A 24,885-nucleotide genomic window follows, 5' to 3' on the forward strand; every position below is an offset into this window, starting at 1 on the left:
AGTGATCCCTTCTTGTAGTCTGTGCCCTCACTTTAGTCATGACCGCCTTTGGATTTCCACCGTTTATTCTGCATTATTTTTCTTATATTCTTAGTCTTGTTATCTTTACTACCAAGTTATTAAGATTTATTGTCCCTTTAGATGTCAACCTCCTTAATGTTATATAAGATAATACATAGCTTTGTGGGGCATCTTAACTATTTCCTAATGTAATTTTTATTTCAGCCAGGACATGAATTAGTAACAATTGTGATCACTCACGTGATGAGTACAGTAATACCTGAGATAATACCTTAGTAGGGAGTTTATACTAGACCAGCTCACAAAATAATAGGCCACCACATTAATAAACAGACATGCAGGGCCCTTGATTAAGGCCTTGCCTTAATCTCATTTTTCTACCAAACGTTTTGGCCACACAATTTCTAACCAATCCCCATAAAAATCCAGCTTTAAATATTTTGTCATTGTATTATATACCCACTCCCTGATTATTCCAGGTCACACTCCTTTATTTATTTATTTATTTATTTATTTATTTTGGTACCAGGGATTGAACTCGGGTCCTTGTGCTTGCAAGGCAAGGAACAGAACCACTGAGCTAAATCCCTGGCCCAATTTTTATTTTTTTATTTTTTATTTTTTGTTTCAGTACCGGGGATTGAACTCGGGACCTTGCACTCCAGTGCAGCACCACTGGGCTAAGTCACTGGCCACTCCTTTATTTCTTGACAGTTTTGTCTCACTGCACTCTACAATACTTACTTCGTTTGTTTGCTTCTTTGTTTTTGTGGTACTGGGGATTGATCCTAGGGCCTTTCCGTGAGCTACATCCAACATCCACAACCTTTTTTTTTTTTTTCTTTGAGACGGCCTTACTAAGTTGCCTGTCTGAGTTTGAACTTGATGTCTTTCTGCCTCAGCCAGCAAGACTGCAGGGATTACAGGCTATAGGATTACAGGATTATAGGACTGGCTAACACTATTTCTATCTTAATTCTTATTAATTTCAACATACACATGGGTCAGTATTTTCTAAAGTATGGTTCCTGGACTGCAGCAACGGCAGTATCACCAGAGATCTTAGAAATGAAAATTCTCAGGCTCCAGCCCAGAATCTGAGAGTGGAACCTTGCAATCTATGTAGTAATCATCTGCTCTTAAACTTAAATTTGAAAACTATTTTAATAATCCAGCCAGGCCTGGTGACCCACACCTGTGATCCCAGCTCTCAGGAGGCTAAGACAGGAGGATTGCCACAGGTTTGGAACCAGCCTGGGCTACAAAATAAAGGCTAGCTTGGACTACATCTCGAGACCCTGTCTAAAATACATACATACAAAAAAATTAAAAAATTAAAAAAATAAAATACATACGTAATCCTGCCAACAGCCTGACCACTTAGGTCCCTAGTAAGTCCAACAATTAATTGTCTTGCCCCTTTGCAAGCCCATTACCTCAAAAATCCTAACATTAATTTGGGTTCACCATGACCATCAATAAACTGACCCTACCATTTCCAGCACTGCCTTGATGACTAACCCCTTACCCAACCATCAGTCATGACCGTTCTCTTTTATATAGCTTTGACTTCCTTGCCTCTCACATGTTTGCCAAAACCACATCCTTGGCTGAATCCAGCTATCTGCTCTGTGCTTGCCCCCTTGAAGCTGAATGCAGCTAGAGAAACAAGGTGACTATTCTTACTCTATATAATCAAAACCATAAAAGAACACATAATATTGCCATCATACTGCTTCTTTCATTCTTTCATTCATCCTTTCTTTTTCTTCTTTCTGTTTTGTTTTTTGAGACAGGGTCTTTGCTAAGTAGTCCAGGCTGACCTTGACTTGCTAGTAAACTAGGCCAGCCTTGGACTCACAATCCTGACTCAGCCTCCCAAGGGCTGGGATTACAGGTATGCGCCACCATGCCCATCTCATACTGCTTTTCTTTGGGCTATGATTTTTTTAATCAACAGATTTATCTTCCCATTGATTAAGAAAACCTAAGCATTTGGAGCACTTGCACTTCCACATCATCTCCACATCTATTGCTATTTGCACCCATATGTAGATGCAAGAGTGACTCATCTGGCATCATCTTTGGAGCAGTCTCAGCCTGCAAGCCTTCAAGAAGTGAGCCCCTCAGGCCTGCGTCTCCCTCTGTTGCCGCTAAACCTTGCTGTTTACCAGCTCGGCACCAAACACAGTCGTACACCTCACTTGTACAAGAATTGTTCAGATCCTAAGCTCCAAGTTCACAGAAGTCACTCAATGCAAAGATGATGAATAAAATTAATTTATCCGTTAATGAATCCACACTATCATAAATGCTGTTCCCTCTGCCTTCATTCCTGGCCCCTTCTACCTGGCATATCTTCATTCCACTTTCCAAAGCAGATAGTCACCTCTTTTGAGAAGTCTTTTCTGATTTTCCCAAACTGCTTCTTTGCCCTCCTGTTGATGCCTCTAAAGCACCCATCATTGTACTCTAATACTATATTTACATTTATTTCCCTTGCAAATCTAAAGCTTCTTAAGGAAGATATTGTATCTAATTCACCTTTATAATCCTAGCCTATCACATTACCCGGCTTGTACACCGTAGGGTTTCAAACAATGAAACATCAGATTCTGCTCACTGTGTTTGGTACTGGGCTGATAAACAGCAGGGTTAGTGGCAGTTTGCCACAGAGGGAGACGCAGGCCTGGGGGACTCACTTCCTGAAGGCCTGGGGGACTCACTTCCTGAAGGCCTGGAGGCTGAGACTGCTCAGGAGCAGATGCCTGCTGAGTCATTCCTGCATCTCAACCTCCACAGCTGTACAACAGATTTGGATCCCTGATTAGCTATCCTTTCCTACAGAGCATGCTTAGCACAGGGGTGCCTTTGCATAAGGGCTAAGAGGAAAGAACCAGGAAGTGGGCAAGAGAAGGTCCTTTTAGAGAAGACCTGAAAGCAGGCAATCCCAGGAACACCTTAGAAACTGATCTGTACTTCCTCTTTCTTTGCCAAACCTGCATTTCAGGGTGCATATCCTTAGCAGGAAGGATAAATAAGTTTACAACAACATACCTTTCCTCATAGAATTTTACATATACAATACGTAGATAAGTTTAATAAAAATTATACCTTGGACTGTTTGCTTGAAGAAAGTTTATCTTCAGAGGCTCCAAATTTTAATGCATTCCAGTGCTGTTGAATCCAAAAGCAGTTAAAACATTGTTGTGTGGTTTTGAATTAGAGCATACTTGTTGAAATAATACTCTTTTCCCTAAGGACAGCCTGCATTTTTACCTTCATGCCATCTCATTCTGGATCTCAAGAGGATAGAAAATTCTAAAACAAATAATAGAATGTAATTCTAAGTGAATTATAAAGTGAATGAATGGTGGAAGAATGGTTACCAACTTTAATGACCTTGAGGTAAAAGAAAAAAGAAGACAGGATTGGTGAAAAAAATGAAAGCAATGATGACCAAGTAAATACTAAATCTACCGGGGACGTGGTGCCACACACCTGTAATCCCAGTATTCAGGAGGCTGAGGCATGAGGATTGCTACATAGTGAGGCCAGCCTTGGCTACATAGTGAGTTCAAGGTCAGCCTGAACTACAAAGTGAGACCTTGTCTTTAAAAAAAACAAAAATGGGCCGGGGATTTAGCTCAGTGGTTCCGCCACCTGCCTCAAAAGTGAAAGGTCCCAAGTTTGATCCCCGGTACCAAAAAAAAAGTTTTCAATACAAAATTTAAAACTAGGGCTGGGGATTTAACTCAGTGGTTTCACTGCCTGCTTGTGCAAGTGCAAGGACCTGAGCTTGATCCCCAGTACCAAAAAAAAAAAAAAATTTTTTAACTAAATACTAAGTCAAGGTGATATTTTGCTCATCATTGCTTTACTTTGAACCCTGTTATGGTTTCAGTTATGTTGACTATGCTGGCATATTATATCTTATCCAAGTTACAACCCACGATGGGAAACTAATTTCAATTTCACCGTGTGATTCAGATTTTATCCCCACTACACTGAAGGTAAACACTGAAGCCAAATGGCCCTTGATTTGGGACCCTTGAGTTTGTTTGCTCTGCCATCACCATCTGACCCTGCTGCCACACAGCTACCCTTTCTAGAAAGATGCCACTTCTAAGGACTGGTAGTAAATCTCTCAAAAGTTATTTGTGGAAAGGACTAAGGACACAAATCAGCAACAAAATCCTGCCCCTTCCCATCAAAACACTGTCTATGTGTTTTCTATCTCAACTACAGCAAAGGCCTCTTGCAGGTTAACAGAACCCCCTCCTAGAGGAAGATTTGGAGCAAAATGTTGCCTTTCTTACCTGTCAGTGCAAGATTAAATAAACTGGAACCATTTGCCAGGAGTAGAAGGCTGGAATGCAGGGCTTGATTCCTGGTTTCCTACCTCTAACCACATCCTCTCTACTCTGAGATATTTCAGTGGGTTATTGCCTTGTGAGGGACAGGCATAGGGAAAAAGATGGTTTCCTTTTTATGTCTTCATCCAGAAACATCTGAACTCTAAGCAATAAAATTGGCTATATGTTGTTAGGGCTCAGAATAGAGAAGAGAGAAAGGCAAAAGAACAGAAGGGTGATACATAAACCTTCATACTTTAAAAGTCTAAACACTCACTGATCGTTCAACTTCCTGGCCTCTCTTTACCCATAATGTTTCAAAATAAATTCTCCATTTTAAAACTTGATATTAGAACTTCATACAATTTCACGTGAGAGACAAGAAATTTAGTTTTGCTGGGTGGGTGGCAAAGGCCTGTAATCCTTTTTTTTTTTTTTTTTTTTTTTAAGTACTGAGGATCAAACTCAGGACTTTGCACTTTCTTTTTTTTTTGGTACAGGGATTGAACACAAGACCTTGTGCTTGTCAGCCGGCGGTACCACTAAACTAAATCCCCAGCCCAAGGACCTTGCACTTTCGAGGCCCACACAGTGCCACTGAGCTAATTCCCCAGCGGGCCTGTAATCTTAGCATTGGGAGGCTGAAGCAGAAGGATCATCCATAAGTTTAGGCCAGTTTGGGCTACATAGTTCAAGGCCAGCATGAACTACATAATGAGACCCTGACTCAAAAAAACAAAAACAAAAAGAAAGAAAATAAAAATATAGCCTTTGGGAACTCTCCCAGGCAGTTACAATTTCTAGAGAGAGAATAATCAAATCTTTTACTCAAAGGTTTTTCAAATGACATAGTTCTCATAGAATTTCTAGTTTTTCAATATTGATACCATCACTTATGGAAATCCATCTCAGAACTGATTGCTTCTATTTCCTCTGAGAATATCCCTCAATCAACAAGTTGTCCATCTAGCTAAGGGACAGCTTCCTGGAATTAAGACTGCAGAACCTAGGTTATAATTAACTCAGACTTCCTCCTCCTCTTGTACCTTGGCCATGACCTTAATCCTCACCTAGATGTTTCCATCCCATCTGTGGATAAAAATTTGTTCTAAATTAGATCAACTGGGTCAGGGATGTAGCTCAGTGGCACATTGTCTGCCTGGCAACCAAGAGGCCCTGAGTTCGATTCCAGTACCAATAGTACTCTAGTCCTGTCAGCCTAGGATAAGTTGGCATTGGTGGCTGAAAGGAATCTTAAACCAATTTTAGGCCATACAATTAGATTTAAGCATTACTTACACAAAGTTAGACATCTTAGTAGGGGATAATATTACTATTTTATCCTCTTTCTCCCTGTAGTTTAAAAAAAAAATCAAACATTATCAGTAATGCTAGATCTAGTGAATTTTTCAAAGTAGTTTGGAGGCAAATGAAAGGTTTCCGATTCTGGGAACTGCAGCATTGACAATACACAGAAAGAATGAAAAGGAATGGAAAATAGGAGGGACCTAGCATGGATATAAAGTCAGATTTAGGTGATGATCAGTAGGTCAAAGCTCTATCATATGTGACTTCTTTGTTTCTCACAACTTTGGAAGAGATAAAGGGGATGGATTAGAAAATACAATCAAGAATTTTAAAGCATGAAAGTTGAGATTCAAAGAAGTTATTATGAACCTTTACTGATGTACAATGTCTTCCTAAAAAGAAGAATGCTTATCTATTACATTAAAGAGAACTCCTTCAATTTTCTCCTTTTCACCTTCACTTAATCTTTCTCCTTCAATTTTCTCCCTGTTCCTTCTCCTTCTCTTTCTCCCTCCCCCTCCCTCTCCCTCTTTCCCCTTCCCTTCCCCTTCCCCTTCTCCTGCTAGTGGGGACTGATTGAACACACACTCACAAATGCTAGGCAGGTGCTGTACCACTGAGCTACATCCCCAGCCTTTTTCAATTTTATTTTGAGACAGGGTTTCACTACATCACCCAGACTGACCTTGACCTTGCCATCTTCCTGACTCAGTCTCCCAGGAGCTGAGATTATAGGCATTTGATATTGTCTCCAGTGTGATTCTGAAAAAAAAAATGGTTGTTTTGTTTTGTTTTTTTGATATAGGGTCTTACTACTGCAGTTCATGCTGGCCTTGAACTTACTATGTGGCCCCGGCTGGCCTCAAACTGGCAGTAATCCTTCCTGCTTCAACCTCTTGAGTGCTGGAATTACAGGCATCCGCCACCATACTAGCAATACAGAAAAATTTAAAAGAAATATTTCCTGTCTGTCTTTCTTTTCTTTCTTCTTTTTCTTTCTTTCTTTCTTTCTTTCCTTTCTTTCTTTCTTTCTTTCTTTCTTTCTTTCTTTCTTTCTTTCTTTCTTTCTTTCTTTCTTTTTCTTCTCTTCAGTACTGGCATTGAATCCAGGGCTTTGAATTGAGCTACATTCTCAGGCCTTTCTAAAAACAATTTTTTTAAAATTTTGAGACATGCAGTGTCTTTCTAACTCACTAAATTGCCCAGCCTGGGCTTGAAGTAGCAATCTTCCTGCCTTAACCTCCCAGAATGCTTGGATTACAAGCATGAGTGTGTCTACACACCAGGAACATTTTCTATCTTTAAGAGACAGTCCAGTGGAAGAGGTAGCAAAATAGACAATTATGAACTACACAAGTACAATAATGTGTAAAGATCAACAATAGAAGCCTGCATGTTATGTCAGAGTTGCAGAGTTGCACAGAAGGCTATGGTAAAGGAGAGGACACTGAGTGGGGACTAGAAATCAACCACGGGGACAAGAGGAAAATGAAGGGGGTTTTAGATGGAAGGAACATGCCCCAAAGCAGGATCAGACATGATAATTCAAGGTACTGAATAAAATTAGTTCTTTAAGGCAGGGACATAAGGAATAAGATTTATCTTGGAGACCAGGGGTGAGGTTAGATGAAACTCTAAGGAATCTTGAGGGTTATAAGGAATTGTAAAGTATTTTAAGGATGGAAATGATATGGTCAGATTTGCATTTTAGGCAGTTTAATCTTAAAACATAAGACTGAGAAATATTGCAGTAATCCTGAAGGGAAATAGGCCAGTGGGAGTGAATAGTGTTATAATTAGAAAAGGGAACACAGAGGAATTCAGTTTAAGGACATACAGGTGAAGATGATCAACAGAGCATTGATTACATGCATCTGAAATTCCTAAAGGAGTAGTTAGTGCTGGAGATGTCCACTTGGAAGTCACAGGCCCTCTGAGAATAAGTGAGATTGCTCAGGACAAAAACCTGAGCTAAGAGAAGGCAGGCATTTTTGTGGGTTTTGTTTATCGCTGTATCTACAGCACCTAATGCTGTGCCTGGCAGTAGTAAGCAGTCAATATTTGAATAAATGAATGAGATAGTAAAAATGGAGAGAACCAAGGATGTGACTTTCCTCAGAACTTCTCAACCAACATTTAGGGACAGACAGAATGAGAAAAGCTAGGGAAGGAGCTTAAGGTAGAAAAGTCAGAAGTAGGAGGAAGAGCGGGAGAGGTGAGGTTATAGAAACCAGGGAGGAGAGCTTCCAAAAGACCAGCAATACTACAAAAAAAGCCAAATGCGATAGGAACTAAAAGTTGTCCATTAGTTTTGGCATACAGAAAATCACTGGTGTCTTTTTTTTTTTTTTTTTTTTTTTGTACCAAGGATCGAACTCAGGATCTTGAGCTTGCCAGTACTGGTGTCCTTTGTGATAGTAGTTTCTTTTCTTTTCTTTTTTTTTTTTTTTGGCACTGGGTATTGAACTTGGGTCCTTACGCTTGTGCAGCAGGCAGTGAAACCACTGAGCTAAATCCCTGGCCCTGTGATAGTAGTTTCTGTGAGGTAGCAGTCAGAGGACAATGTCTTGAAAGTATGTGGAAGATGGTAAGGAAGTGGAAGCTATGAATATAGGTGATTCTCCAGAAACATCACTACATGTTCATTAAGCCTCATGTGTGCGTTGCTGGGAATTGAACCCAGATCCCTTAAACTAAGCTAGTTTGTTTTTTTGTTGTTTTTTTTTTTTTTTACTGGGGATCGAACTTGGGACTTTGTGCTTGCGAGCCAGGTGCCGGAACCACTGAGCTAAATCTCCGGCCCTGAGCTAAGTTAGTTTTGCTGTTGTTGTTTTTTTTTAATTTTTTAATTTTGAAACAAGTTCTCACTTAACTTGCCAAATTGCTCAGGTGGAGCTTGAATTTTTGATTCTCCTGCCTCAGCCTCTCAGAGTGCTGAAATTTCCGGTGTACATCACCACACTTGGTTTTTCTTTTCCTCTTTATTAGTCCTTCCTCTAAATCTAATAGATATGCCCCAGTTTCTCTATCTTCAATTTTTTTAAAAAAACTTCCCTTTCGATCATGATCATATTACTGACCTATCTTGTATTACCCTTCTTTTCTACAAGTAAATGGAAGTATGAGGGTATTTTGCATCCTCTTTTATTGGTTCTCTTAATGTTTCCTTTTTATTTATTTCCTAACCTCAGCAGCCTGATAATGTATCATTCTAAGATAGAGATGTGTATCTCACCAAATCGTTTATTCATTCACTTAATCATGCATCCCTGCCTCTGCTATTCTCATGCCCTAAATTTAATGCATCTGTAAATCCTTCCTCTATTTTTGAAGTACTGGAGCTCCAACCCAGAGACTTGCATGCTGGACAAGTACTCTACCACTGAGCTATACACCCAGCCCTCTATTACCTATTCTTAGAGAAGCCAGAGTGATACTTTGAAATATTAAGTCAAGTTTTGTCAGCCTTCTATTCAGAACCCTCCAATGACTTCTTGCCTAAGTTTAAGTCCTTGTATAATCTGAACCCATCCCACAACCTCATTTACCCCTATTTCCTACCATTATTCCCACCTTACTCCAGCAACACTGGGCTCTCTGGTGTCCCCAAATACACTGTACCTCAAGGCTTCTGCATTTTCTCATTTTTGCTGGGAACACTATTCCCTCAGACATGTTTGGCTATGCTCTCATTTCCTTCAACATTCTATTCAAATATCCCCTTGTCCCAAAGCCCGGCCATCCTTTATCAACTGCTGCCACTTCAGACTCTCCCAGTTCTCTACTCTGTCCTACTTACATGGCACTCTGTCACCAACTGACCTGATTTAGTTATGTATTTACTGTTTATTTCCCTTCACTAGACTGTGAACACCTACAAACCCCACCTACCAAGAGCACCTTGCCTGGAGGAGCAGAGGTAAAGATAACCAAGAAACTATTCCAGCCCTCGAGGGACCCACAGTGAGTCATACAACCTAACAAGTAATTAGAATGGAAAGGCTCAAGGCAGTTGGTTGTAGGCATCTAAGGCCCTGGGAACTATGTGGTTGGGGTGGCAGTTACACCACTCTAGCCTGGGTAGTAGTTAACACCATGAGATCACTCTAGGAGAATGTGAGAAATGACAAGCACTCAGGAGACACCAGTATCTAAGGGTGAAGGACAGAAAAAAGAGGTTGAGAAGAGATCATCCAGGAGGTGAAAAGGAGCTGGATGAGTGGAGCCACAGATGGCAGAGTCACTTTACAGAATACTAAGTATGAGCCAGTGATTTAGCTCAGTGGTGCTGCACCTACCTTGCAAGCACAAGGTCCTGAGTTTGATCCCCAGTACCGGGGCGGGGGGGGGGGGCAAGAAACAGAATACTAAGTATGGAGCCATGGGTGTCAGCGGTAGAGCATATGCCTACGGTGGGAAAGGACCTGGATTTCTTCCCCAGCACTGCTAAACAAACCACCAAAACTAGCAATGATAGAACAACAAACATAGACTAACAATTTTGTCCATATCAGATACTGTACATTATCCACACCTTAGTCCTCATAGCAACCCTGGATTAGGCACCAGGATGACCCCACTGTATAGATAAGGAGACTAATTCATCTACCCAAGTCCACATATGCTTGAAAAAATAAAGATTTGAACCTAAGGTCAAGAGCTTGCACACTTAATCACTATGTATATCCATAAGACCATACTATGCCAGCTCTCTATGCTTTCTCATCTTTTACTGAATACTTATTAGGGATCACATCTTGTTCTAGGCCCTGGGTACAGAGAAATTAAGTTGACAAAGACTCTGCCTTCATGAAGCTTCTTTCTCTATGGAGGACTCTAATGTTAGAGTAACAATCCATGATGATAAGTGCTGTGAAGAAAAATGAAGTAGCAAAAGGTACGTTGAATGTTAGTGGTAGCCTCTTACGAAGAAAGTGAGAGCGTGAGCCAACAGGACATCTGGAGGAGGAACATTCCAGGCAGAAGGAACAGCAAGTGCAAAACCCTTAAGGTGTAAGTGTGCCTGGTGTATTCCAGGAACTACAAGGAGGTCAAAGCAGTAGCAGGATGACTTCAAGAGAGAGAGGCAGGAGATAAGGTCAGAAAGATAAGGAAGGGTTTCTGGGACATATTGTTAAGCCAAAAAGACTAAGACTGAGCATAGTGATTTTCATAGTATAATTATCTTGGTTAAAAACATAAATGTGTAGCTGGGGATTTAGCTCAGTGGTTACGCCACCTGCCTTGCAAGTGCAAGGTCCCAAGTTTGATCCCCGGTACCAAAAAAAAAAACAGAAAGAAAAAGATATATGTATGTATGTATACATGTTTGTACACATATATGTGTGTATATGCATGTGCACATACATACATATATGCATATACACACGTACATACTCATTTATGTATTCTGAAATATGTAACAAATGTGATAATGACTACCCTTTGAGAGTTAGACTATAATTGGGAGGGAAGGAAAGGATATGTAGGCTTTTTCTTTTTGGTACAGGGATCGAACTCGGGTCCTTGCGCTTGCGCATCAGGCAGCGAAACCACTGAGCTAAATGTAGGCTTTTTATTTTATGTTCTTCCATACTTGAAATTTTTACTTTGCATATATTACTATTGTAAAATAACCAAAAATTAGCTTAAAAAATAAACTCTTACAGTGCCCAGCTAAATCATCCCCCTTTGTAATAATAAGGATGAAACCCAGGGCCTTGGACATGCTAGGTAAGCACTGTACCACTCATCTACATCCCCAGCCACTAAGGCAATTTGATGGCAAACCTTTTAGAGATGAGTGCCCAAATTGTAACCCAAAACCCACTTATTTATCACAAAATGGAAACACTGCAATTCAACCTGAATACTGAGGTTTTAGTTTACAAAAAAACAACTCATACATTAACACATTTTGTCTTAAAAACACAATAACTGAGCTTTCAGTGGTACAAACAGCCTTTTATTGAAAGGTAAAAGTTTTTATTTGGCATGCTTCTGCACAATTAATGTGATCAGTGCTGTTGTATACACACTGATAATTTTTGTCAATCCTTGACTGGGGTGACTTGGCTCATATGCTGACAGAGAGGGCTCTGTGTGCCCCAGTTTTGCCACCATTGCCCAAAAGCCTCTTTCCTTTGCCAGCTCTGCCACTTAGAGGAATTGCCTCCCCGTGGTCCTCCTTGCCTTTTCTATTCCCTGTTTAACCAAATGGTCTGACCTGGGCCTTCACCTTTTCTCTGCAGTTGCTCCTACAGACATCACCTGTGGCTTCCTCTGAACATAACATTCTTCAGTCCTGTGCTTCTTGGCCTGTCTGCTGGTTTTGACATTGCTTACAGTTCCTCTGGAACTTTCTTCTTTGGTTTTCCACTTGCCCCCTTTCACCTCACTGAACTAGTTCTCTCGCCACTTCCTTTTACCAGGTACTTTGAGCTAGACCATCCCACAGGCTGGATTTCTTCTTGGCCTTTGCTTCTGTGTGCTGCACGGACTCTTTCGCATGGTCTCCCCTGCGCCATGATTTTGAGTACCATCTCTGTGCTCCCAACCCTCGGGTCTTGTTTCTAGCCTTTTTGCCTGAGCTCTGGTCTAATATGTTCATGCCTATGAGAAACTCCACCTGCAGATTTTACAGGCATCTCAAACTCAGCTATTCCAAATCCAGACTCATCTCTCTAATGAGAAACCTCCTCTTCCTTTTGTTCTACTTACTTTACCTTAGTTGCCTCCATTTGTCCTGTTGATCCTGGCTGGCACCCTGAGAAAAGCCCCTCTTCTGTATCCCTTGCATCTCACTGGACACCAAGATTCGAACTGCTAACTATCTCTGGAATCTGTCTTTATTCACTGCTGCTGTGCTCATTACCCATGATCTGGCACATGGATACCAGAGTCTGAAGCCCTGGGAAGACATCAGAAATATCTTTTTTTTGGTACCAGGGATCAAACTCGGGTCCTTGCTCTTGTGAGGCAGGCGCCAGAACCACTGAGCTAAATCCCGGCCCTTGAAATATCTTAACTATCTTTGCCTCCAGTCTCACCACCTGCCTGCCTTCTTATTTCTGGTTGCCACTGTGATGTGGCACACATTCCAATAGTTTGGTCCCAGCTTGAAATCTTTCCATTTTTCCCCAAAGTTTATAAGAAAATCCAAAATGATTTGGCCTGTCAATTTCTGACACTTTCCCACATGTTCAAATAGTGCTGAAATACTCTGTTTCTCAAAACCCTATACCTTTTCTTGTTCCTGGGAACATTTTGAGATACAGCACATTTGTGTCTCCAGTTTAACCTGATACAGAATAGGAGTTTGCTAAATAAAAAAAGGACAAAAATTCGAAAGGACAGAGGTTGAGAGTAAGGACAGCAATCAGAAGTCTGCTACAAGAGTACAATTTAGAGGCAAGTGGGAAAAGAGGGAAAGAAAATGCTTCTGTGTAGCATTTCCTTCAAGTTTCTACAAGGTGAGATAATCACAATCAAATAATAATTATAATTTTTCTCTCCTTAAAAATATGAATTTTGGTCATTGGTACAATTTTAAATGGAGACTTAAATAAATAAATGTAATTTATTTAAATAAAATGTAAAACAGCAACAGCAACAAAAATAGTCCAGCACATGCAAATTCCAAAATCTGACAGAACAAGACCCCTTGGGTATGAATCCCAAGCATCAAGAGTGAAGCTGGGAAGGCCCATTTATTCTAAAAGCATTAATTGGGCTGGTGCAGACTCTGGTTGGCACAGGATATACAAAGATAAGTAATACAAAAGTGAGTAAGAAGTTATTTCCTATCCTCAAAGAGCTCATGGCCCAAAACTTCTCTAGTCCTTGCCTTTGGACAGAACTATTAGAATTTACAAAAAAGCCAGCTGTTTATACTAGAGTCAGCATTCAAAGCCCTATTAAGTATACGTATAGCTAATTGTACCTAATTCTTTAGGTTCAGAAATGGAAACTCAAGGTATCAGGGAAAGTGCATCTCTGCCTCCTTTATGCAAAAAAAAAAAAAAAAATGTGGAAGAGAATGGACTTGCTCCTCCTTCTGCAGAAGAAAGCAGCACCTAAGAATTCTAAGCAGTCCCCTGGTCAGTGATGATCCAGCCTTTGGGCAAGTTTAAATGACTCAGCCTTCTTCTTGTCTTAGTTTGAGGACCTCTGGGACTACTATACTAATGCAATGTGTCCATTTGGGGTTCCTTCAGAGAAAGGAATTGAAAGGGATAACTTCACCAATGATTAAGAAAATCCCTGAGTTGCCAGGGATTTAGCTCAGTGGTTTGGCCGCCTGCTGTGCAAGCGCAAGGACCCGAGTTCAATCCCCAGTAAAAAAAAAAAACCCTCAAAAAAAATCCCTGAGTGGGTTCAACCCTCAGCACCCAAACAAAACAAAACAAAACAAAACAAACCCTAGGGCAAAATGATTCTATCTGAATAAGAGAGAAGATACTTAGAGTATATAATTCAATTTTCATAATCTTATGAAGTTGCTATTAATATCCTCATTTTTGCATATTAGGAAACTGAGACATAATGAGACAAGGGCCCTAGTTCAAGATTGTACAGCTAAAATTATTGGACCTGCAAATCAAGCCCAGATTTGGGACTGTGGGTTCATGTTAGTTTTACTGCAATATTGGTTTGCAATGAGAAATCTTTAGGAAAGGGCTGAGGTAGCAAACACCTAGGGTTCTTTTGAAACCAGAAATAATTTATAAGCTTGAAGAAACAGCCAAAATTGGGCTGAGGAGGTACAAATAAAGGAAGGAAGGAAGGAGGGAAACGGGCAAAATTTGGAGCTCCTTCTTAAAAGTTTCCTTCTGTCACTTAGAAAAAATTTAAAATGTGTGCATTTTGTTAGACTGGCAAAGATCAAGGTTAAAAAAATCCTAGGCCAGGGATTTAGCTCAGTGGTTTTGCTGCCTGCTGTGCAAGCGCAAGGACCGGAGTTCGATCCCAGGTACCGAAAAAAAAAAAAAAGAAAGAAAAAAGGTTAAAAAATCCTTTCAGGAAGGGTGTAGAGAAAGAAACTCAAAACTGCTGATAGAGGAGTTAATTAATACAGCCTTTACTGAGAATAATTTAGTAATACCTATCCAAATTACAATGTACATACCTTTTGACTCAGCTTTTCCACTTCTAGAAATCTATATTACAAATATATTGGAACATTTGCAAAATGATGTATGTTCAAGATTGTACACTGCAGCAGTTTGAAATTCGATAGATTGAAAATAATTTACATGTCCAGCAGTACAGAACTGGTTAAATTAAGCTACATCTGTTTCAAACAGTCCCAAGAATAAGGAAACTGCCAATAGGAATGATTTCCAATTATATAGTAAGTTAAATCAAGATCCAGGAAATGGGTTTGATATGCTTTCATTTATGGAAAAATATTTATACGTACTTGCTTGGGTAGGCATAGACTATCTCTGGAAGATTTATACAACAAACTGCTAACATTTGCCCACACAAAAGAGCAACTAAGCAGGTGTGATGGCACATGCTTGTAATCCCAGCATTCTGGGAGGCTGAGTTAAGAGGATTTTAAGTTTGAGGCCAGCTTGGGCAACTTAGCAACTTAGTGAGACTCTGCCTCAAAATAAAAAATGAAAAAGTAGGTATGTAACTCTGTGAGAAAGCTCTGGATTCAATCTCCACTACCAAACAAAGAAACAAACAAAAAACATAAGATATGACTTGGGACAGGGGGAGGGTGGTTCAGAACCAGCACAGTGAAAATTTTAATTCCTTTGACATTGTAACTGCATGAGTACGTTAGTTATTAAGCAAATGATTGAAAATTAAAAGCATATAAAGTGCCTTATGAATAAGGCATATAATTTTTATTAATTATTGATTAATTATGCTTAAGATTGAACCCAAGGCCTCACATATACTAGGCAAATGCTCTAGCACTGAGCCCCCAAAATATCTTTTTATGGTCAGCAATATGGTTAGTGGATATTTGCGTTAGACCCTAGTGAGTTTTGATCCTACTGCTTATTCCAAGACTGTTTCCCCATCTGTACAATGAAAAGTATAGGGTACTTTAAACCAAATACAATACAAATACAATACTTTAAACCAAATACAATAAACCAAATTCTGGTTTTCTCTGCCTTTTTTTTAAAAAACTAGCCTGGAGGCAAAGTGACAAACTAGATAATTTCTCTGAGATTTTCGGCCCAGAGGCTTGAATCTTCACAATCTTTAAAGACATTCTTCCTTCTTGTTGCTGCCACCCAACCTGCAGACCTCCCACCTGTGCTAAATGAAGTGCGCTCGAATGGGGAGGTTACTCAGAAACCAGCCGTATATGTTTTTTCAAGGGTGTGTGTGTGTGGGGAAAGAAATCCTGTTGTCACAGTTATATAAAGCCTGTCAGTCTCCTGCCTACTACCTCTGCAGACCGTTATGCATATTAAAGGGGGGGGGCGGCAAATACAAAAGAAAAATAAGCGAGAGAGAGTGAGGAGGGAACAAATCAGGATGCTTGAGGGAATCCACGTGGTCGCCAATCTGTAACTGATCAGAGCAGCTACACTAAAGCAAAAGCCCCACAGCCTAGTGCTAAATATATTGCAATGGAGAAATCGTCCACAATGGGGTGCCTATGTCTTTAGCAGAGTCTTGGGGCTGCCGTTTAATATCCTCCCGCTACTCCCACCCTTTTTGCACCTAGTAAACCACGCGATGTAATAACGGAATCTGGTTCTGTGTGCGCGTTGTCAGAGTGCTCTTTGCAAACCATCTGGGCCCCATCCTGCGCGGTTGGAACGAAGATTGATCCGGGACGAGTTCGGGGAGTTGGGGCTTGCCTGTGTATCCTCCCTTTCCCTGCTCCCCTCCACCTCCCACGCCATCATTCGCTCTGCACAAACGTTTCGCAGTTGGAAGGATGTAGGTTTTCAGCACCAGGAGGCCGTGGACCTTCTCTGGAGGAGTGCAGTGCACCCTCCAGAGAGCCAGAGCTGATTGCAACCTGCTCACTACGACCCTCCCCCTTCTCCCCAAATTTGCCGCCCCAGGCTGTAATATTACTAGCAGTGCGCTGTACCGGTGCGGGAGTCCAGAAGGCTGCGTGACCTTCCAGCGAACTCCACCTCGGTGGCGGGGGGCGGGGGGGTGTGGAAGGGGTGGAGGCTGCCCCGGGGCCTGCAGGCTGTGTATCGATCCCCGGCCTCAGCCAACGCAAGTTCTCCCGGCACAAACCCCTCCCTCTTTTCTCGGCTTTCCTAGCCTAGCTGGCTTCCAGCGCCTCGCTAGAGGCGCCCTCCTCTCTTTCCCGCAATAAAGTAAACCCGGTGGATATTCATCGCCCGCCCTATCCTTCCTTCTCCCTTCCCCCTCCCCCCCGGTTTGCAAACCCCGCGCTCAGAGCTCGCCGCCAGCGGGCCCCTTCCACCCAGTGTATCATAATGCCCAAAGCTGCCCTCCTCCCCCTCTCGTAATCAGAAACGTGCTCGCGAGCCCCCCCCCTCCTTGCATACATTAGGGTCTGCTTTGCATGCAGCGGCAGGCTGGGACTGGAGGAAAAAGGGCGGGGGTGCTTTTGCCCGCCTCTTCCCTCCAGGCCCCGTTAGCTACCCAGCTTCAGCTTCGTTGTAACGCCGCGTCGTTAGCGGAGCACAGCGTGGCCCCGGTGCCTGGGCAAAAGAAACAACGCAACTCTGTAGAAGGACACGAAGGCCAGAAGCTCCTCGGCCCCAATTGCACTGTTAGGGCGAGGAGGTGGCGGGAGACCTGCCTCTCGAAGAGTGTGCATTTTGGAGAGAGTTCCAGCGTGAAGATGGGAGGAGCTCCCTTTTTATTTTTTAAAACGCGTTCATTGAGGGCCTTTGCATTTTGCCTAAAGTAAACTGGGCAACGCTTCTGTTTTGCATGTAACACAATAAAGGCTCTTTTATTCTATTAGCGTTGCAGTCGGGCTAGCCCCGCTTGGATCCGTGCCCCGAGGCGGCGAAGGCTCCCTCCTCCCCGGCCCAGCAACCGCGCTGTACTGGAGCTGCTCTCTGGGGCAGTTCGATTCCCCGCGCGTCCTGGGAACGTGTGTAATCCTCTTCTCGGCTCTGCGGCCCGACTCCCTCCGCCTCCATCGTCCCAGTAGTCCTCGCCCCCTCCCCCTCTCCCCGGAACCCGCGCTCGGCGCTGGGCTCCTGGGCTTCCTTCCCCCCTCCTTTTCCCTAGCACTGCCGCTCCCGGAGGGCGGGGCACACAGTTATCCAGATTGCCGGGCGGGCGGGCGGTCAGGAGGAGGCGGCCCGGGCCTCGGCATGGAGTGGCCCCGGCCGGTTATCGGAGGCGGAGGCCTGAGGCCCGTATACAGATTTCGGGGCGGGCGGGCGCGGCCCGGCGCTCGGCTTAGCGGTCGGCAGGCTGACGGCCGCGGGGCGACGCCGAGAGCGTTACACAGGTTCCGGGGCCCGCGCCCCCCCCCCGCCTCCCCGCCCCCCTGTGTTGTCGCCTCTCCCTCTCGCTGCTTCACTTCACGGGGCGAACATGGCGCACAGCTGTCGGTGGCGCTTCCCCGCCCGACCCGGGACCACCGGGGGCGGCGGCGGCGGGGGGCGCCGGGGCCTAGGGGGCGCCCCGCGGCAACGCGTTCCGGCCCTGCTGCTTCCCCCCGGGCCCCCGGCCGGCGGGGGCGGCCCCGGGGCGCCCCCCTCCCCCCCGGCTGTGGCGGCCGCGGCGGCGGCGGGAAGCAGCGGGGCCGGGGTTCCAGGGGGAACGGCCGCCGCCTCAGCAGCCTCTTCGTCGTCCGCCTCGTCTTCGTCTTCGTCATCGTCCTCAGCCTCCTCAGGGCCGGCCTTGCTCCGGGTGGGCCCGGGCTTCGACGCGGCGCTGCAGGTCTCGGCCGCCATCGGCACCAACCTGCGCCGGTTCCGGGCCGTGTTTGGGGAGAGCGGCGGGGGAGGCGGCAGCGGAGAGGTAAGGGGGCGAGGAAACCCCAGGTCTGGGGTCTCGACCCTCTGTGGACCCCCTCCCCTCCCCCATCCGAGTTGAGGAGCATCCCAATTCTAAAACCATTCTGGGGTCCCTGACCCAGGGCAAATGGCCCTCCCATCTTGGGACTCCATACAGGGCTGCAGACCCCCAAGCGCCCCACCCAGAGATTTAGACCCATCTGGCTCAGGGCGTTTGCCGCACCCCCTCCTTTCCTCGCCCGGACCCTTCCCTAAATGCCCTGGCACAGACCCCCTTGCCCGGTTTCCTATCCCGGGACTGAATCCCTCCTCCCTTACACAGATTACCTCATCCGAGCAAGATTCCTCCCTCCCTCCCTGCCAGAGACCTGATCCCGCCACATCCCCGCCTCCTTCTCTGGGCAGATGTGTTACTCCTAGGGCAGTTTTCCTCTCGGGCATCTCTCGGGTGATGGGCTCATTCAGGGCCACGTTCTCCTAACCCTTGAGGATCTGTACCCTCTCCCCACAGCTTGCTTCTGGAAACCTCCAAACGCTGGTCCCATCCCTGGCCAGGTCCTTACCTTGCCAGCCACTCCCCCTTCTTCACCTCCACCCCCACCCCTTGCCCACTTCAGCAGACAGGTCCTTCTCCAACCCACACCCTCCCCCACCCCCGCCCCACGGGGACACCTTTCCTCTCCACCTAGCCTGTCCTCACCTCCTTTCCTCCGAAGATAACGGTGCTCTCCTCCAGCAGTCTCTTCCCCCATCTTCTAGGGCTGCGGTTTCTATCTAGCCTGCTGGTAGCAGGGAATTACTATACTTTCACTCCACCTTTTCCCTCCTTTAGAATGAAGGATCAATGGCATCTTTGAGGGGAAGTAGTTCAGGGTCCCCTAGGCTTCGAGAAGAGCAGCTTTCCAGCATTCCCTTGGGGAGGAGCAGGCTTTCCCCCCGGGGAAAGGGGCCCCTGTGAAGGGAGGTGTTTGTGGGGGGACTTGGGCAGCATCCTCCCAGGGAAAGCAGCTGCTCTCCTACCCCACCCAGTGTGCCTGAGAGCTAGCAGCCTCCAGCCCTAGCTCCCTCCCACCCTTCTTTTCTCATTTCATTATTGATCCACCTTTTCTTAGGCCAAACCTGGGGCTTGGAAGAGGCAGGGGAATCCGAGTTGATGTGAGAAGTGTAGATAAAGGGCAGTTTTACTTTAGTGTGATGGTTGCTTTGGTTTGGAAGGAAGAGCAGGATTAAGAAGCAAAGTTATCCTTAGAAGGGGGAGTTACCTCTCTGATTCTTTTTAAGGGGACCCAAGGTGGATGAAGGGTTAAAGGTTTGCCCCTTTCCCGTTATTAGTGAAGGGAGGAGAATGAGGATGCTTTCATAAGCATCATGCAGCCTCCTTCAATAAAAAGGAAAGTTGCCCTGGGAAGGGAAGTTGAGTTCAGGTTCAGCCAGTGGCGTTGCGCATTTGTTTTCCATTGGATGCAGAGGAGGAGTTTGAATCGCAGGAGAGAGGGGAGAATGGGATGGGGGATGCTAGGAGGAGGAAGAGCAGCTGCTAGGGGCCGAAGCAAAGGGGGGTAGGGGGGTTGCTGCTCTGGAGTGCTCTTGATTGAAACAGAAAGGGAAAGATAACCAGCCGTTTCGTGCGTGCTCTGCCGTTGGTGCACACAAAATATCCTGGGCAAACCCCTTGTCACGTTTTTTGCCCCACACCCCTTTACATTTACCTTAAGATCCTGGGAAGATGGGGAGGGAGGAGATCACAGGGACCCCAGACCCTCCTTTCAAGAAGCTAGCATTTTTTAGTTGTTAGTCTTCTGCCTTCTTAAATCCTTTCTAAGGCAGCCTGATCAGGAGACCTAACAACCGCCTTCTGACAGAGCAAGGAGGACATGATGGGGGCGTGTTCCTTGCTGTGTAGCTAGCTGCCTCGTCCTCTTTCCCAGCCTCTCTGCTCTATCTCCACCTCCTTTTCCCAAGCCTTCAGAAAGGCAGCTGCAGTCAGCAGGGTTGTTTGAGACTATTTATTGGTTGCTGTAGATTATTATTTTTTTTGAAAGGCCAATTCTGTATTTTTTAAGCTAACAACACAGATCCCATGTAGTTGGAGAACCAAAGGCCTCATACATGACAAAAAGACTGAACCGTTCAGGTTACTTGCATGGAGTTGGTGCTTAAATGTGAGTTGATTTTGCTTTTTTAAAAGATACAGCAGCAAAATAAATAAAAGAATAGACTTACTGACATTTCATTTACCTGCTTATTTTCAAATTTGAGACTTGCCTGGTTATTTGTAGAATTTTAGCCCCATGTATATGAATGTAACAAAGTCTCTATTAGAGAAGTTAGTCTGTTTTAAGGGGATCCTAAGAAGCGTTTTCTTCTTGTTTAGCATGCTTATGTACTTTGTATTGAAGAACCAAGTGTTTACATTCCAAATGCTTTTATCACATATTCAAAAGCAAAGTTTTATGCTGATAGCTTCCAAATATTGCTTTTGAAGAGACTGGTTAGAGAGACACCTGGATTCAGGGACCTAATGTCTGGGCACCAGAATATTATAACTGTTGGTCTTTGACAAATCACCTTTAAAGTTTTAATCAAGTCCTAATATTTTCTTAACTACTTATATCATGAGATGATTGTAAACTAGTGTTTTATTTTGCTTAACAATAGTTTATAGTGTATAAGCTCAACAGGGAATTAGTTATTTCAAATGTGATCATATTAGTAAGAGGGTTTTTTTTTTTCTTTTCAAACTTTTGCCTGAACAGTAGTTATTACTTCACTATGAGAAGAGTGGTGACTACTTATGTTAATCTTGACCATTTTTTTCTGAATGGGGCTTGAATGAGCTCTTGGTAAGCCTTTTACGTAGTAGCTTGGGGCAATCTAATCTAGTAGGAGTTGGTGGTGTGTGTTGTTAACTGCTAAATCAGGGTGATGATCTCCTCTGACCTAGTAGATTTCAGTGTGGAAACCAAGTATTTTGTTATATGGTCTACAGTTCAATGATAAAGTTCCAAAAAGGAGGTTTAGGGCTTACCCTGGGGCTGACATAGTTGCAGACTTCTAAAGATTGCATCTCAGACTTGCTCATACTTCTGTATCAAGTCTTGTCTGGATTCATGAAGACCTAAAATGATTCTAATCTCTTTAAATTACTGTTTACTTTAAGTAAATAAGGACTAGAAGTTGCTCATAACAAAGCCTAAGTTAATACTTCTAAAACTCAAGGATAGAACTTGCAGATCATTTCCCTGTTGGGACTCTTAGGAGACTTATCCTTTCCTGCCATTGATTCCTAACCTCAGTTGAATTGAATATGTCTCTGATAATGCCTACATGCAGTTCCTCACCAAAGTGTTAGGATGCAATTATTTTTAAAATACATTGGTGTTGGTGGTCTCTTATTTGTGATTTCTGTATAATGATTAGGAAGTAGAATTGAAGTTTTATTTTATTGTGCACTATAAAAAAATCACAAAGGTCCATTTCTTCCTTTTCTCTCCATAGTGTCAGTGTCCTACTTTTTTGAGGATTGTCTCAGGTAATGTTCATACTCCATACTCCTGTACTTTGCCATCCAAATAAACACAGCACAGCTGCATCTTTTCTGTTAAATAGAATTTGGTCTGTCTTAGTATAAACTCCAGAAATAGTTTATGAGAAACTAGTCTTTATTAGTTTCATTATTCATTTGCCTTCCCTACCACCTCTCAAAATGTTAAAAGCAAAGGTTTCATCCTGATCATAACATAGCAGACTTTAATTAGATATGAATCAAAACTGAATTACAGGGCTGGGGATTTAGCTCAGTGGTTCCGCCACCTGCCTCGCCAAGCACAAGGTCCCGAGTTCCATCCCTGGCACCAAAAAAACTGAATTACAATGTTGGTATGTATTTGTTTCATTTAAAATTGCAGTTTAGTTCATGTGGACTGAGGGGGGCTTTAGGGGGTGGGTTTTAAAAGATGATAGTCTATAGCTGGAAGGTAGTTGGAAAGTGTGTGGTTTTGGTTTTTTGAGTTTTTGGGTTTTTTTGTTTGTTTTTTGTTTTTGGTGGGAGGGATGTTAACCAGACTTACAAACGAAGAGTAAGAGTTGCTCCTTCATTGCCTTCACAGCTGATCTTGAATTTGGCAAAGAAAATGAAGCAGAGGACTCAAGTGGAGTGAATGTCAGTGGGCATAGGCTCTCATCTTACTCACCTCTTGTCACTGACTGTTAGGAGACCTTGGACAATTCACTTGCAGCCTTAATTTTCTCCCCCCAGTATTGGAGCTGAAGTCAAGGCCATGTGCATGCTGGCTTTATCCTTGGCCCTTTGTATTTCTTATTTTGAGACAGGGTCCTACTAAATTGTCCAGGCTAGCCTCAAACTTGGAATCTTCCTCCCTTAGCCTCCCAAATAGCTTGGATTACAGGCATGTGCCACTATGCCCCACTACCTTAAATTTCTGATCTATAAAATGAAAAGCCTGCACCCCATTGTTCCATTATCCTGATTCTTCTCTATTATTTTAATTTTTTGACCAGATCAGAATTTCTTTGAGTTTATTTCAAGAATGAGTCACCGGGGATTTAGCTCAGTGATTCCGCTGTCCACCTCGCAAGCATAAGGTCCCGAGTTCGATCCCTGGTACCAAAAAAAAAAAAGAAAAGACTAATAAGTACTATTTTTGGGCCGGGGATTTAGCTCAGTGGTTCTGCCACTTGCCTCGCAAGCGCAAGGACCTGAGTTCGATCCCTGGTACCAAAAAAAAAGAAAAGAAGAATGAGTCAGTACGGGCTGGGGATTTAGTTCAGTGGCTCCACTGCCTGCCGCCTGACCCCCAAGCTTAATGTCCCAAGTTCATTACCCGGTTAACACCCCCCCCCCCAAAAAAAGAATGAGTCAGTGATTCTGTTTGGTGATTTTTAATATCAGATTGTACATTTGGACATTTAACTAATACTGTTATTATTAGACAAATTTCACTTTGGTGGGAAAGTTTTCATTATGTGGAAAAGATAGAAGGACTTTGTTAAAGTTGACTGATTCATTTATCAGAGAAATGAAAATAACTAAGGGACAGGTTCTGCATATATTGCCCAGACTAGCCTTGAACTTCTAGGCTCAAAAGAGTCTCCTGTCTCGGCCTCCCCAGTTGCTGGGACTGTGTACACATGGTATGCTTAGCTTTAAGATAAAATAGTTCTGAGAACTGGTAGAACCCCAGATATTAGCTGGTGTTTGGAGCCACTCATGTTGGTCTAAATTTATTTTCATTGTTGTGGTCCTACTATCCAAAAATGCAGTTATTTTCAGCTAGGTGATATATTCCTTTGTATTAGCTTTTTTTTTTTTTGGTACCAGGGATCGAACCCAAGTCCTTGCGCTTGGGCAGCAGGTGGCGAAACCACTGAGCTAAATCCCCGCCATGTATTAGCTTTTAAATGAAAAAGAAACCTAGTAGATCAGTATATTTATAAATCCAAAATGTTGGTATTTACTTTGCTGGAAGTAGTTGTTAATATATTCTGAAATGCAGAATTTTGGTTTATACTGAGCATTAGAAATACAGCTTTTGAGGCCAAGGATTTAGCTCAGTGCCTTGCAAGCAAAGGTTCCCAAGTTCGATCCCCATTACCAAAACAAAAAAAATATATATAGCTTTTACATGTCTTCATCTCTCCCTGGAAACCATATGACATGTACATCTTCCCCTTCTATTGAATTGTCTTAAGGTCCATACTCCTGGAGGAAATTATTCACAAAATAGATTCATATTTTGATGGGACATTAAAAGAAAATAATCCCATTTATACTGGTACACTTTTTTTTTTGTTACCGGGGATCGAACTTGGATCCTTGCACTTGTGAGACAGGCAGCAGAACCACCGAGCTAAGTGCCTGGCCCCCATTTTTACTTAAATCTCATCTGTTTGCTTTACCTTGGGAATGGTCCTTCCGGAGAGCAGCTGTGCAGACTGTATCAGTTGCTTACTTTGCCCTCTGACTAGAAGGGGTGGCAACAGTGCTTTACTTGCTCAGAGGCATAACAGACTGCAGTGCCTCTGTCTTTTGGAGACTTGCTGTGTTTTAATTGTAGGTCTCCTAATTAAGATCTCTTTGAGCCTGCCCACATTTCACTAGTGTTGGCACAGAACTTCAGCTTCCTTCTAACACTTAACTGACCGCCTTCAAGTAGGCCTTTTGTGAATATCTTGTCTTTATTCTTCTTTTGCCAAGGTGCAGAGTCCAGTGGCACGGACCTTTGACAAAGGGGGAAGCT

The 24,885-nt window shown here is 43.4% G+C and overlaps 1 protein-coding gene across 8 annotated transcripts in view; it reads left to right on the forward strand.

The window, feature by feature from the left end:
* The first annotated feature begins 18,157 nt into the window (after positions 1 to 18,157).
* Kmt2a (lysine methyltransferase 2A) overlaps positions 18,158 to 24,885 on the forward strand; it is an 83,660-nt gene continuing 76,932 nt past the window's right edge. For 3 of the 8 annotated variants that reach the window (XM_087212450.1, XM_087212451.1, XM_087212453.1), the window contains exons 1-2: positions 18,158 to 18,629; positions 20,689 to 20,787. In XM_087212450.1, the coding sequence (XP_087068576.1) occupies positions 18,201 to 18,629; positions 20,689 to 20,787 (528 nt within the window). In that variant the 5' untranslated portion in view covers positions 18,158 to 18,200. The remainder of the gene's footprint in view (positions 18,630 to 20,688; positions 20,788 to 24,885) is intronic. The other 5 variants (XM_087212452.1, XM_087212456.1, XM_087212454.1 and 2 more) reach the window with 5 other exon arrangements.

This window comes from Heterocephalus glaber, unplaced genomic scaffold (genome assembly GCF_053883595.1).
Source record: "Heterocephalus glaber isolate CG9 unplaced genomic scaffold, H.glaber_assembly_v1.0 deba00001429, whole genome shotgun sequence".
NCBI lineage: Eukaryota > Metazoa > Chordata > Mammalia > Rodentia > Bathyergidae > Heterocephalus > Heterocephalus glaber.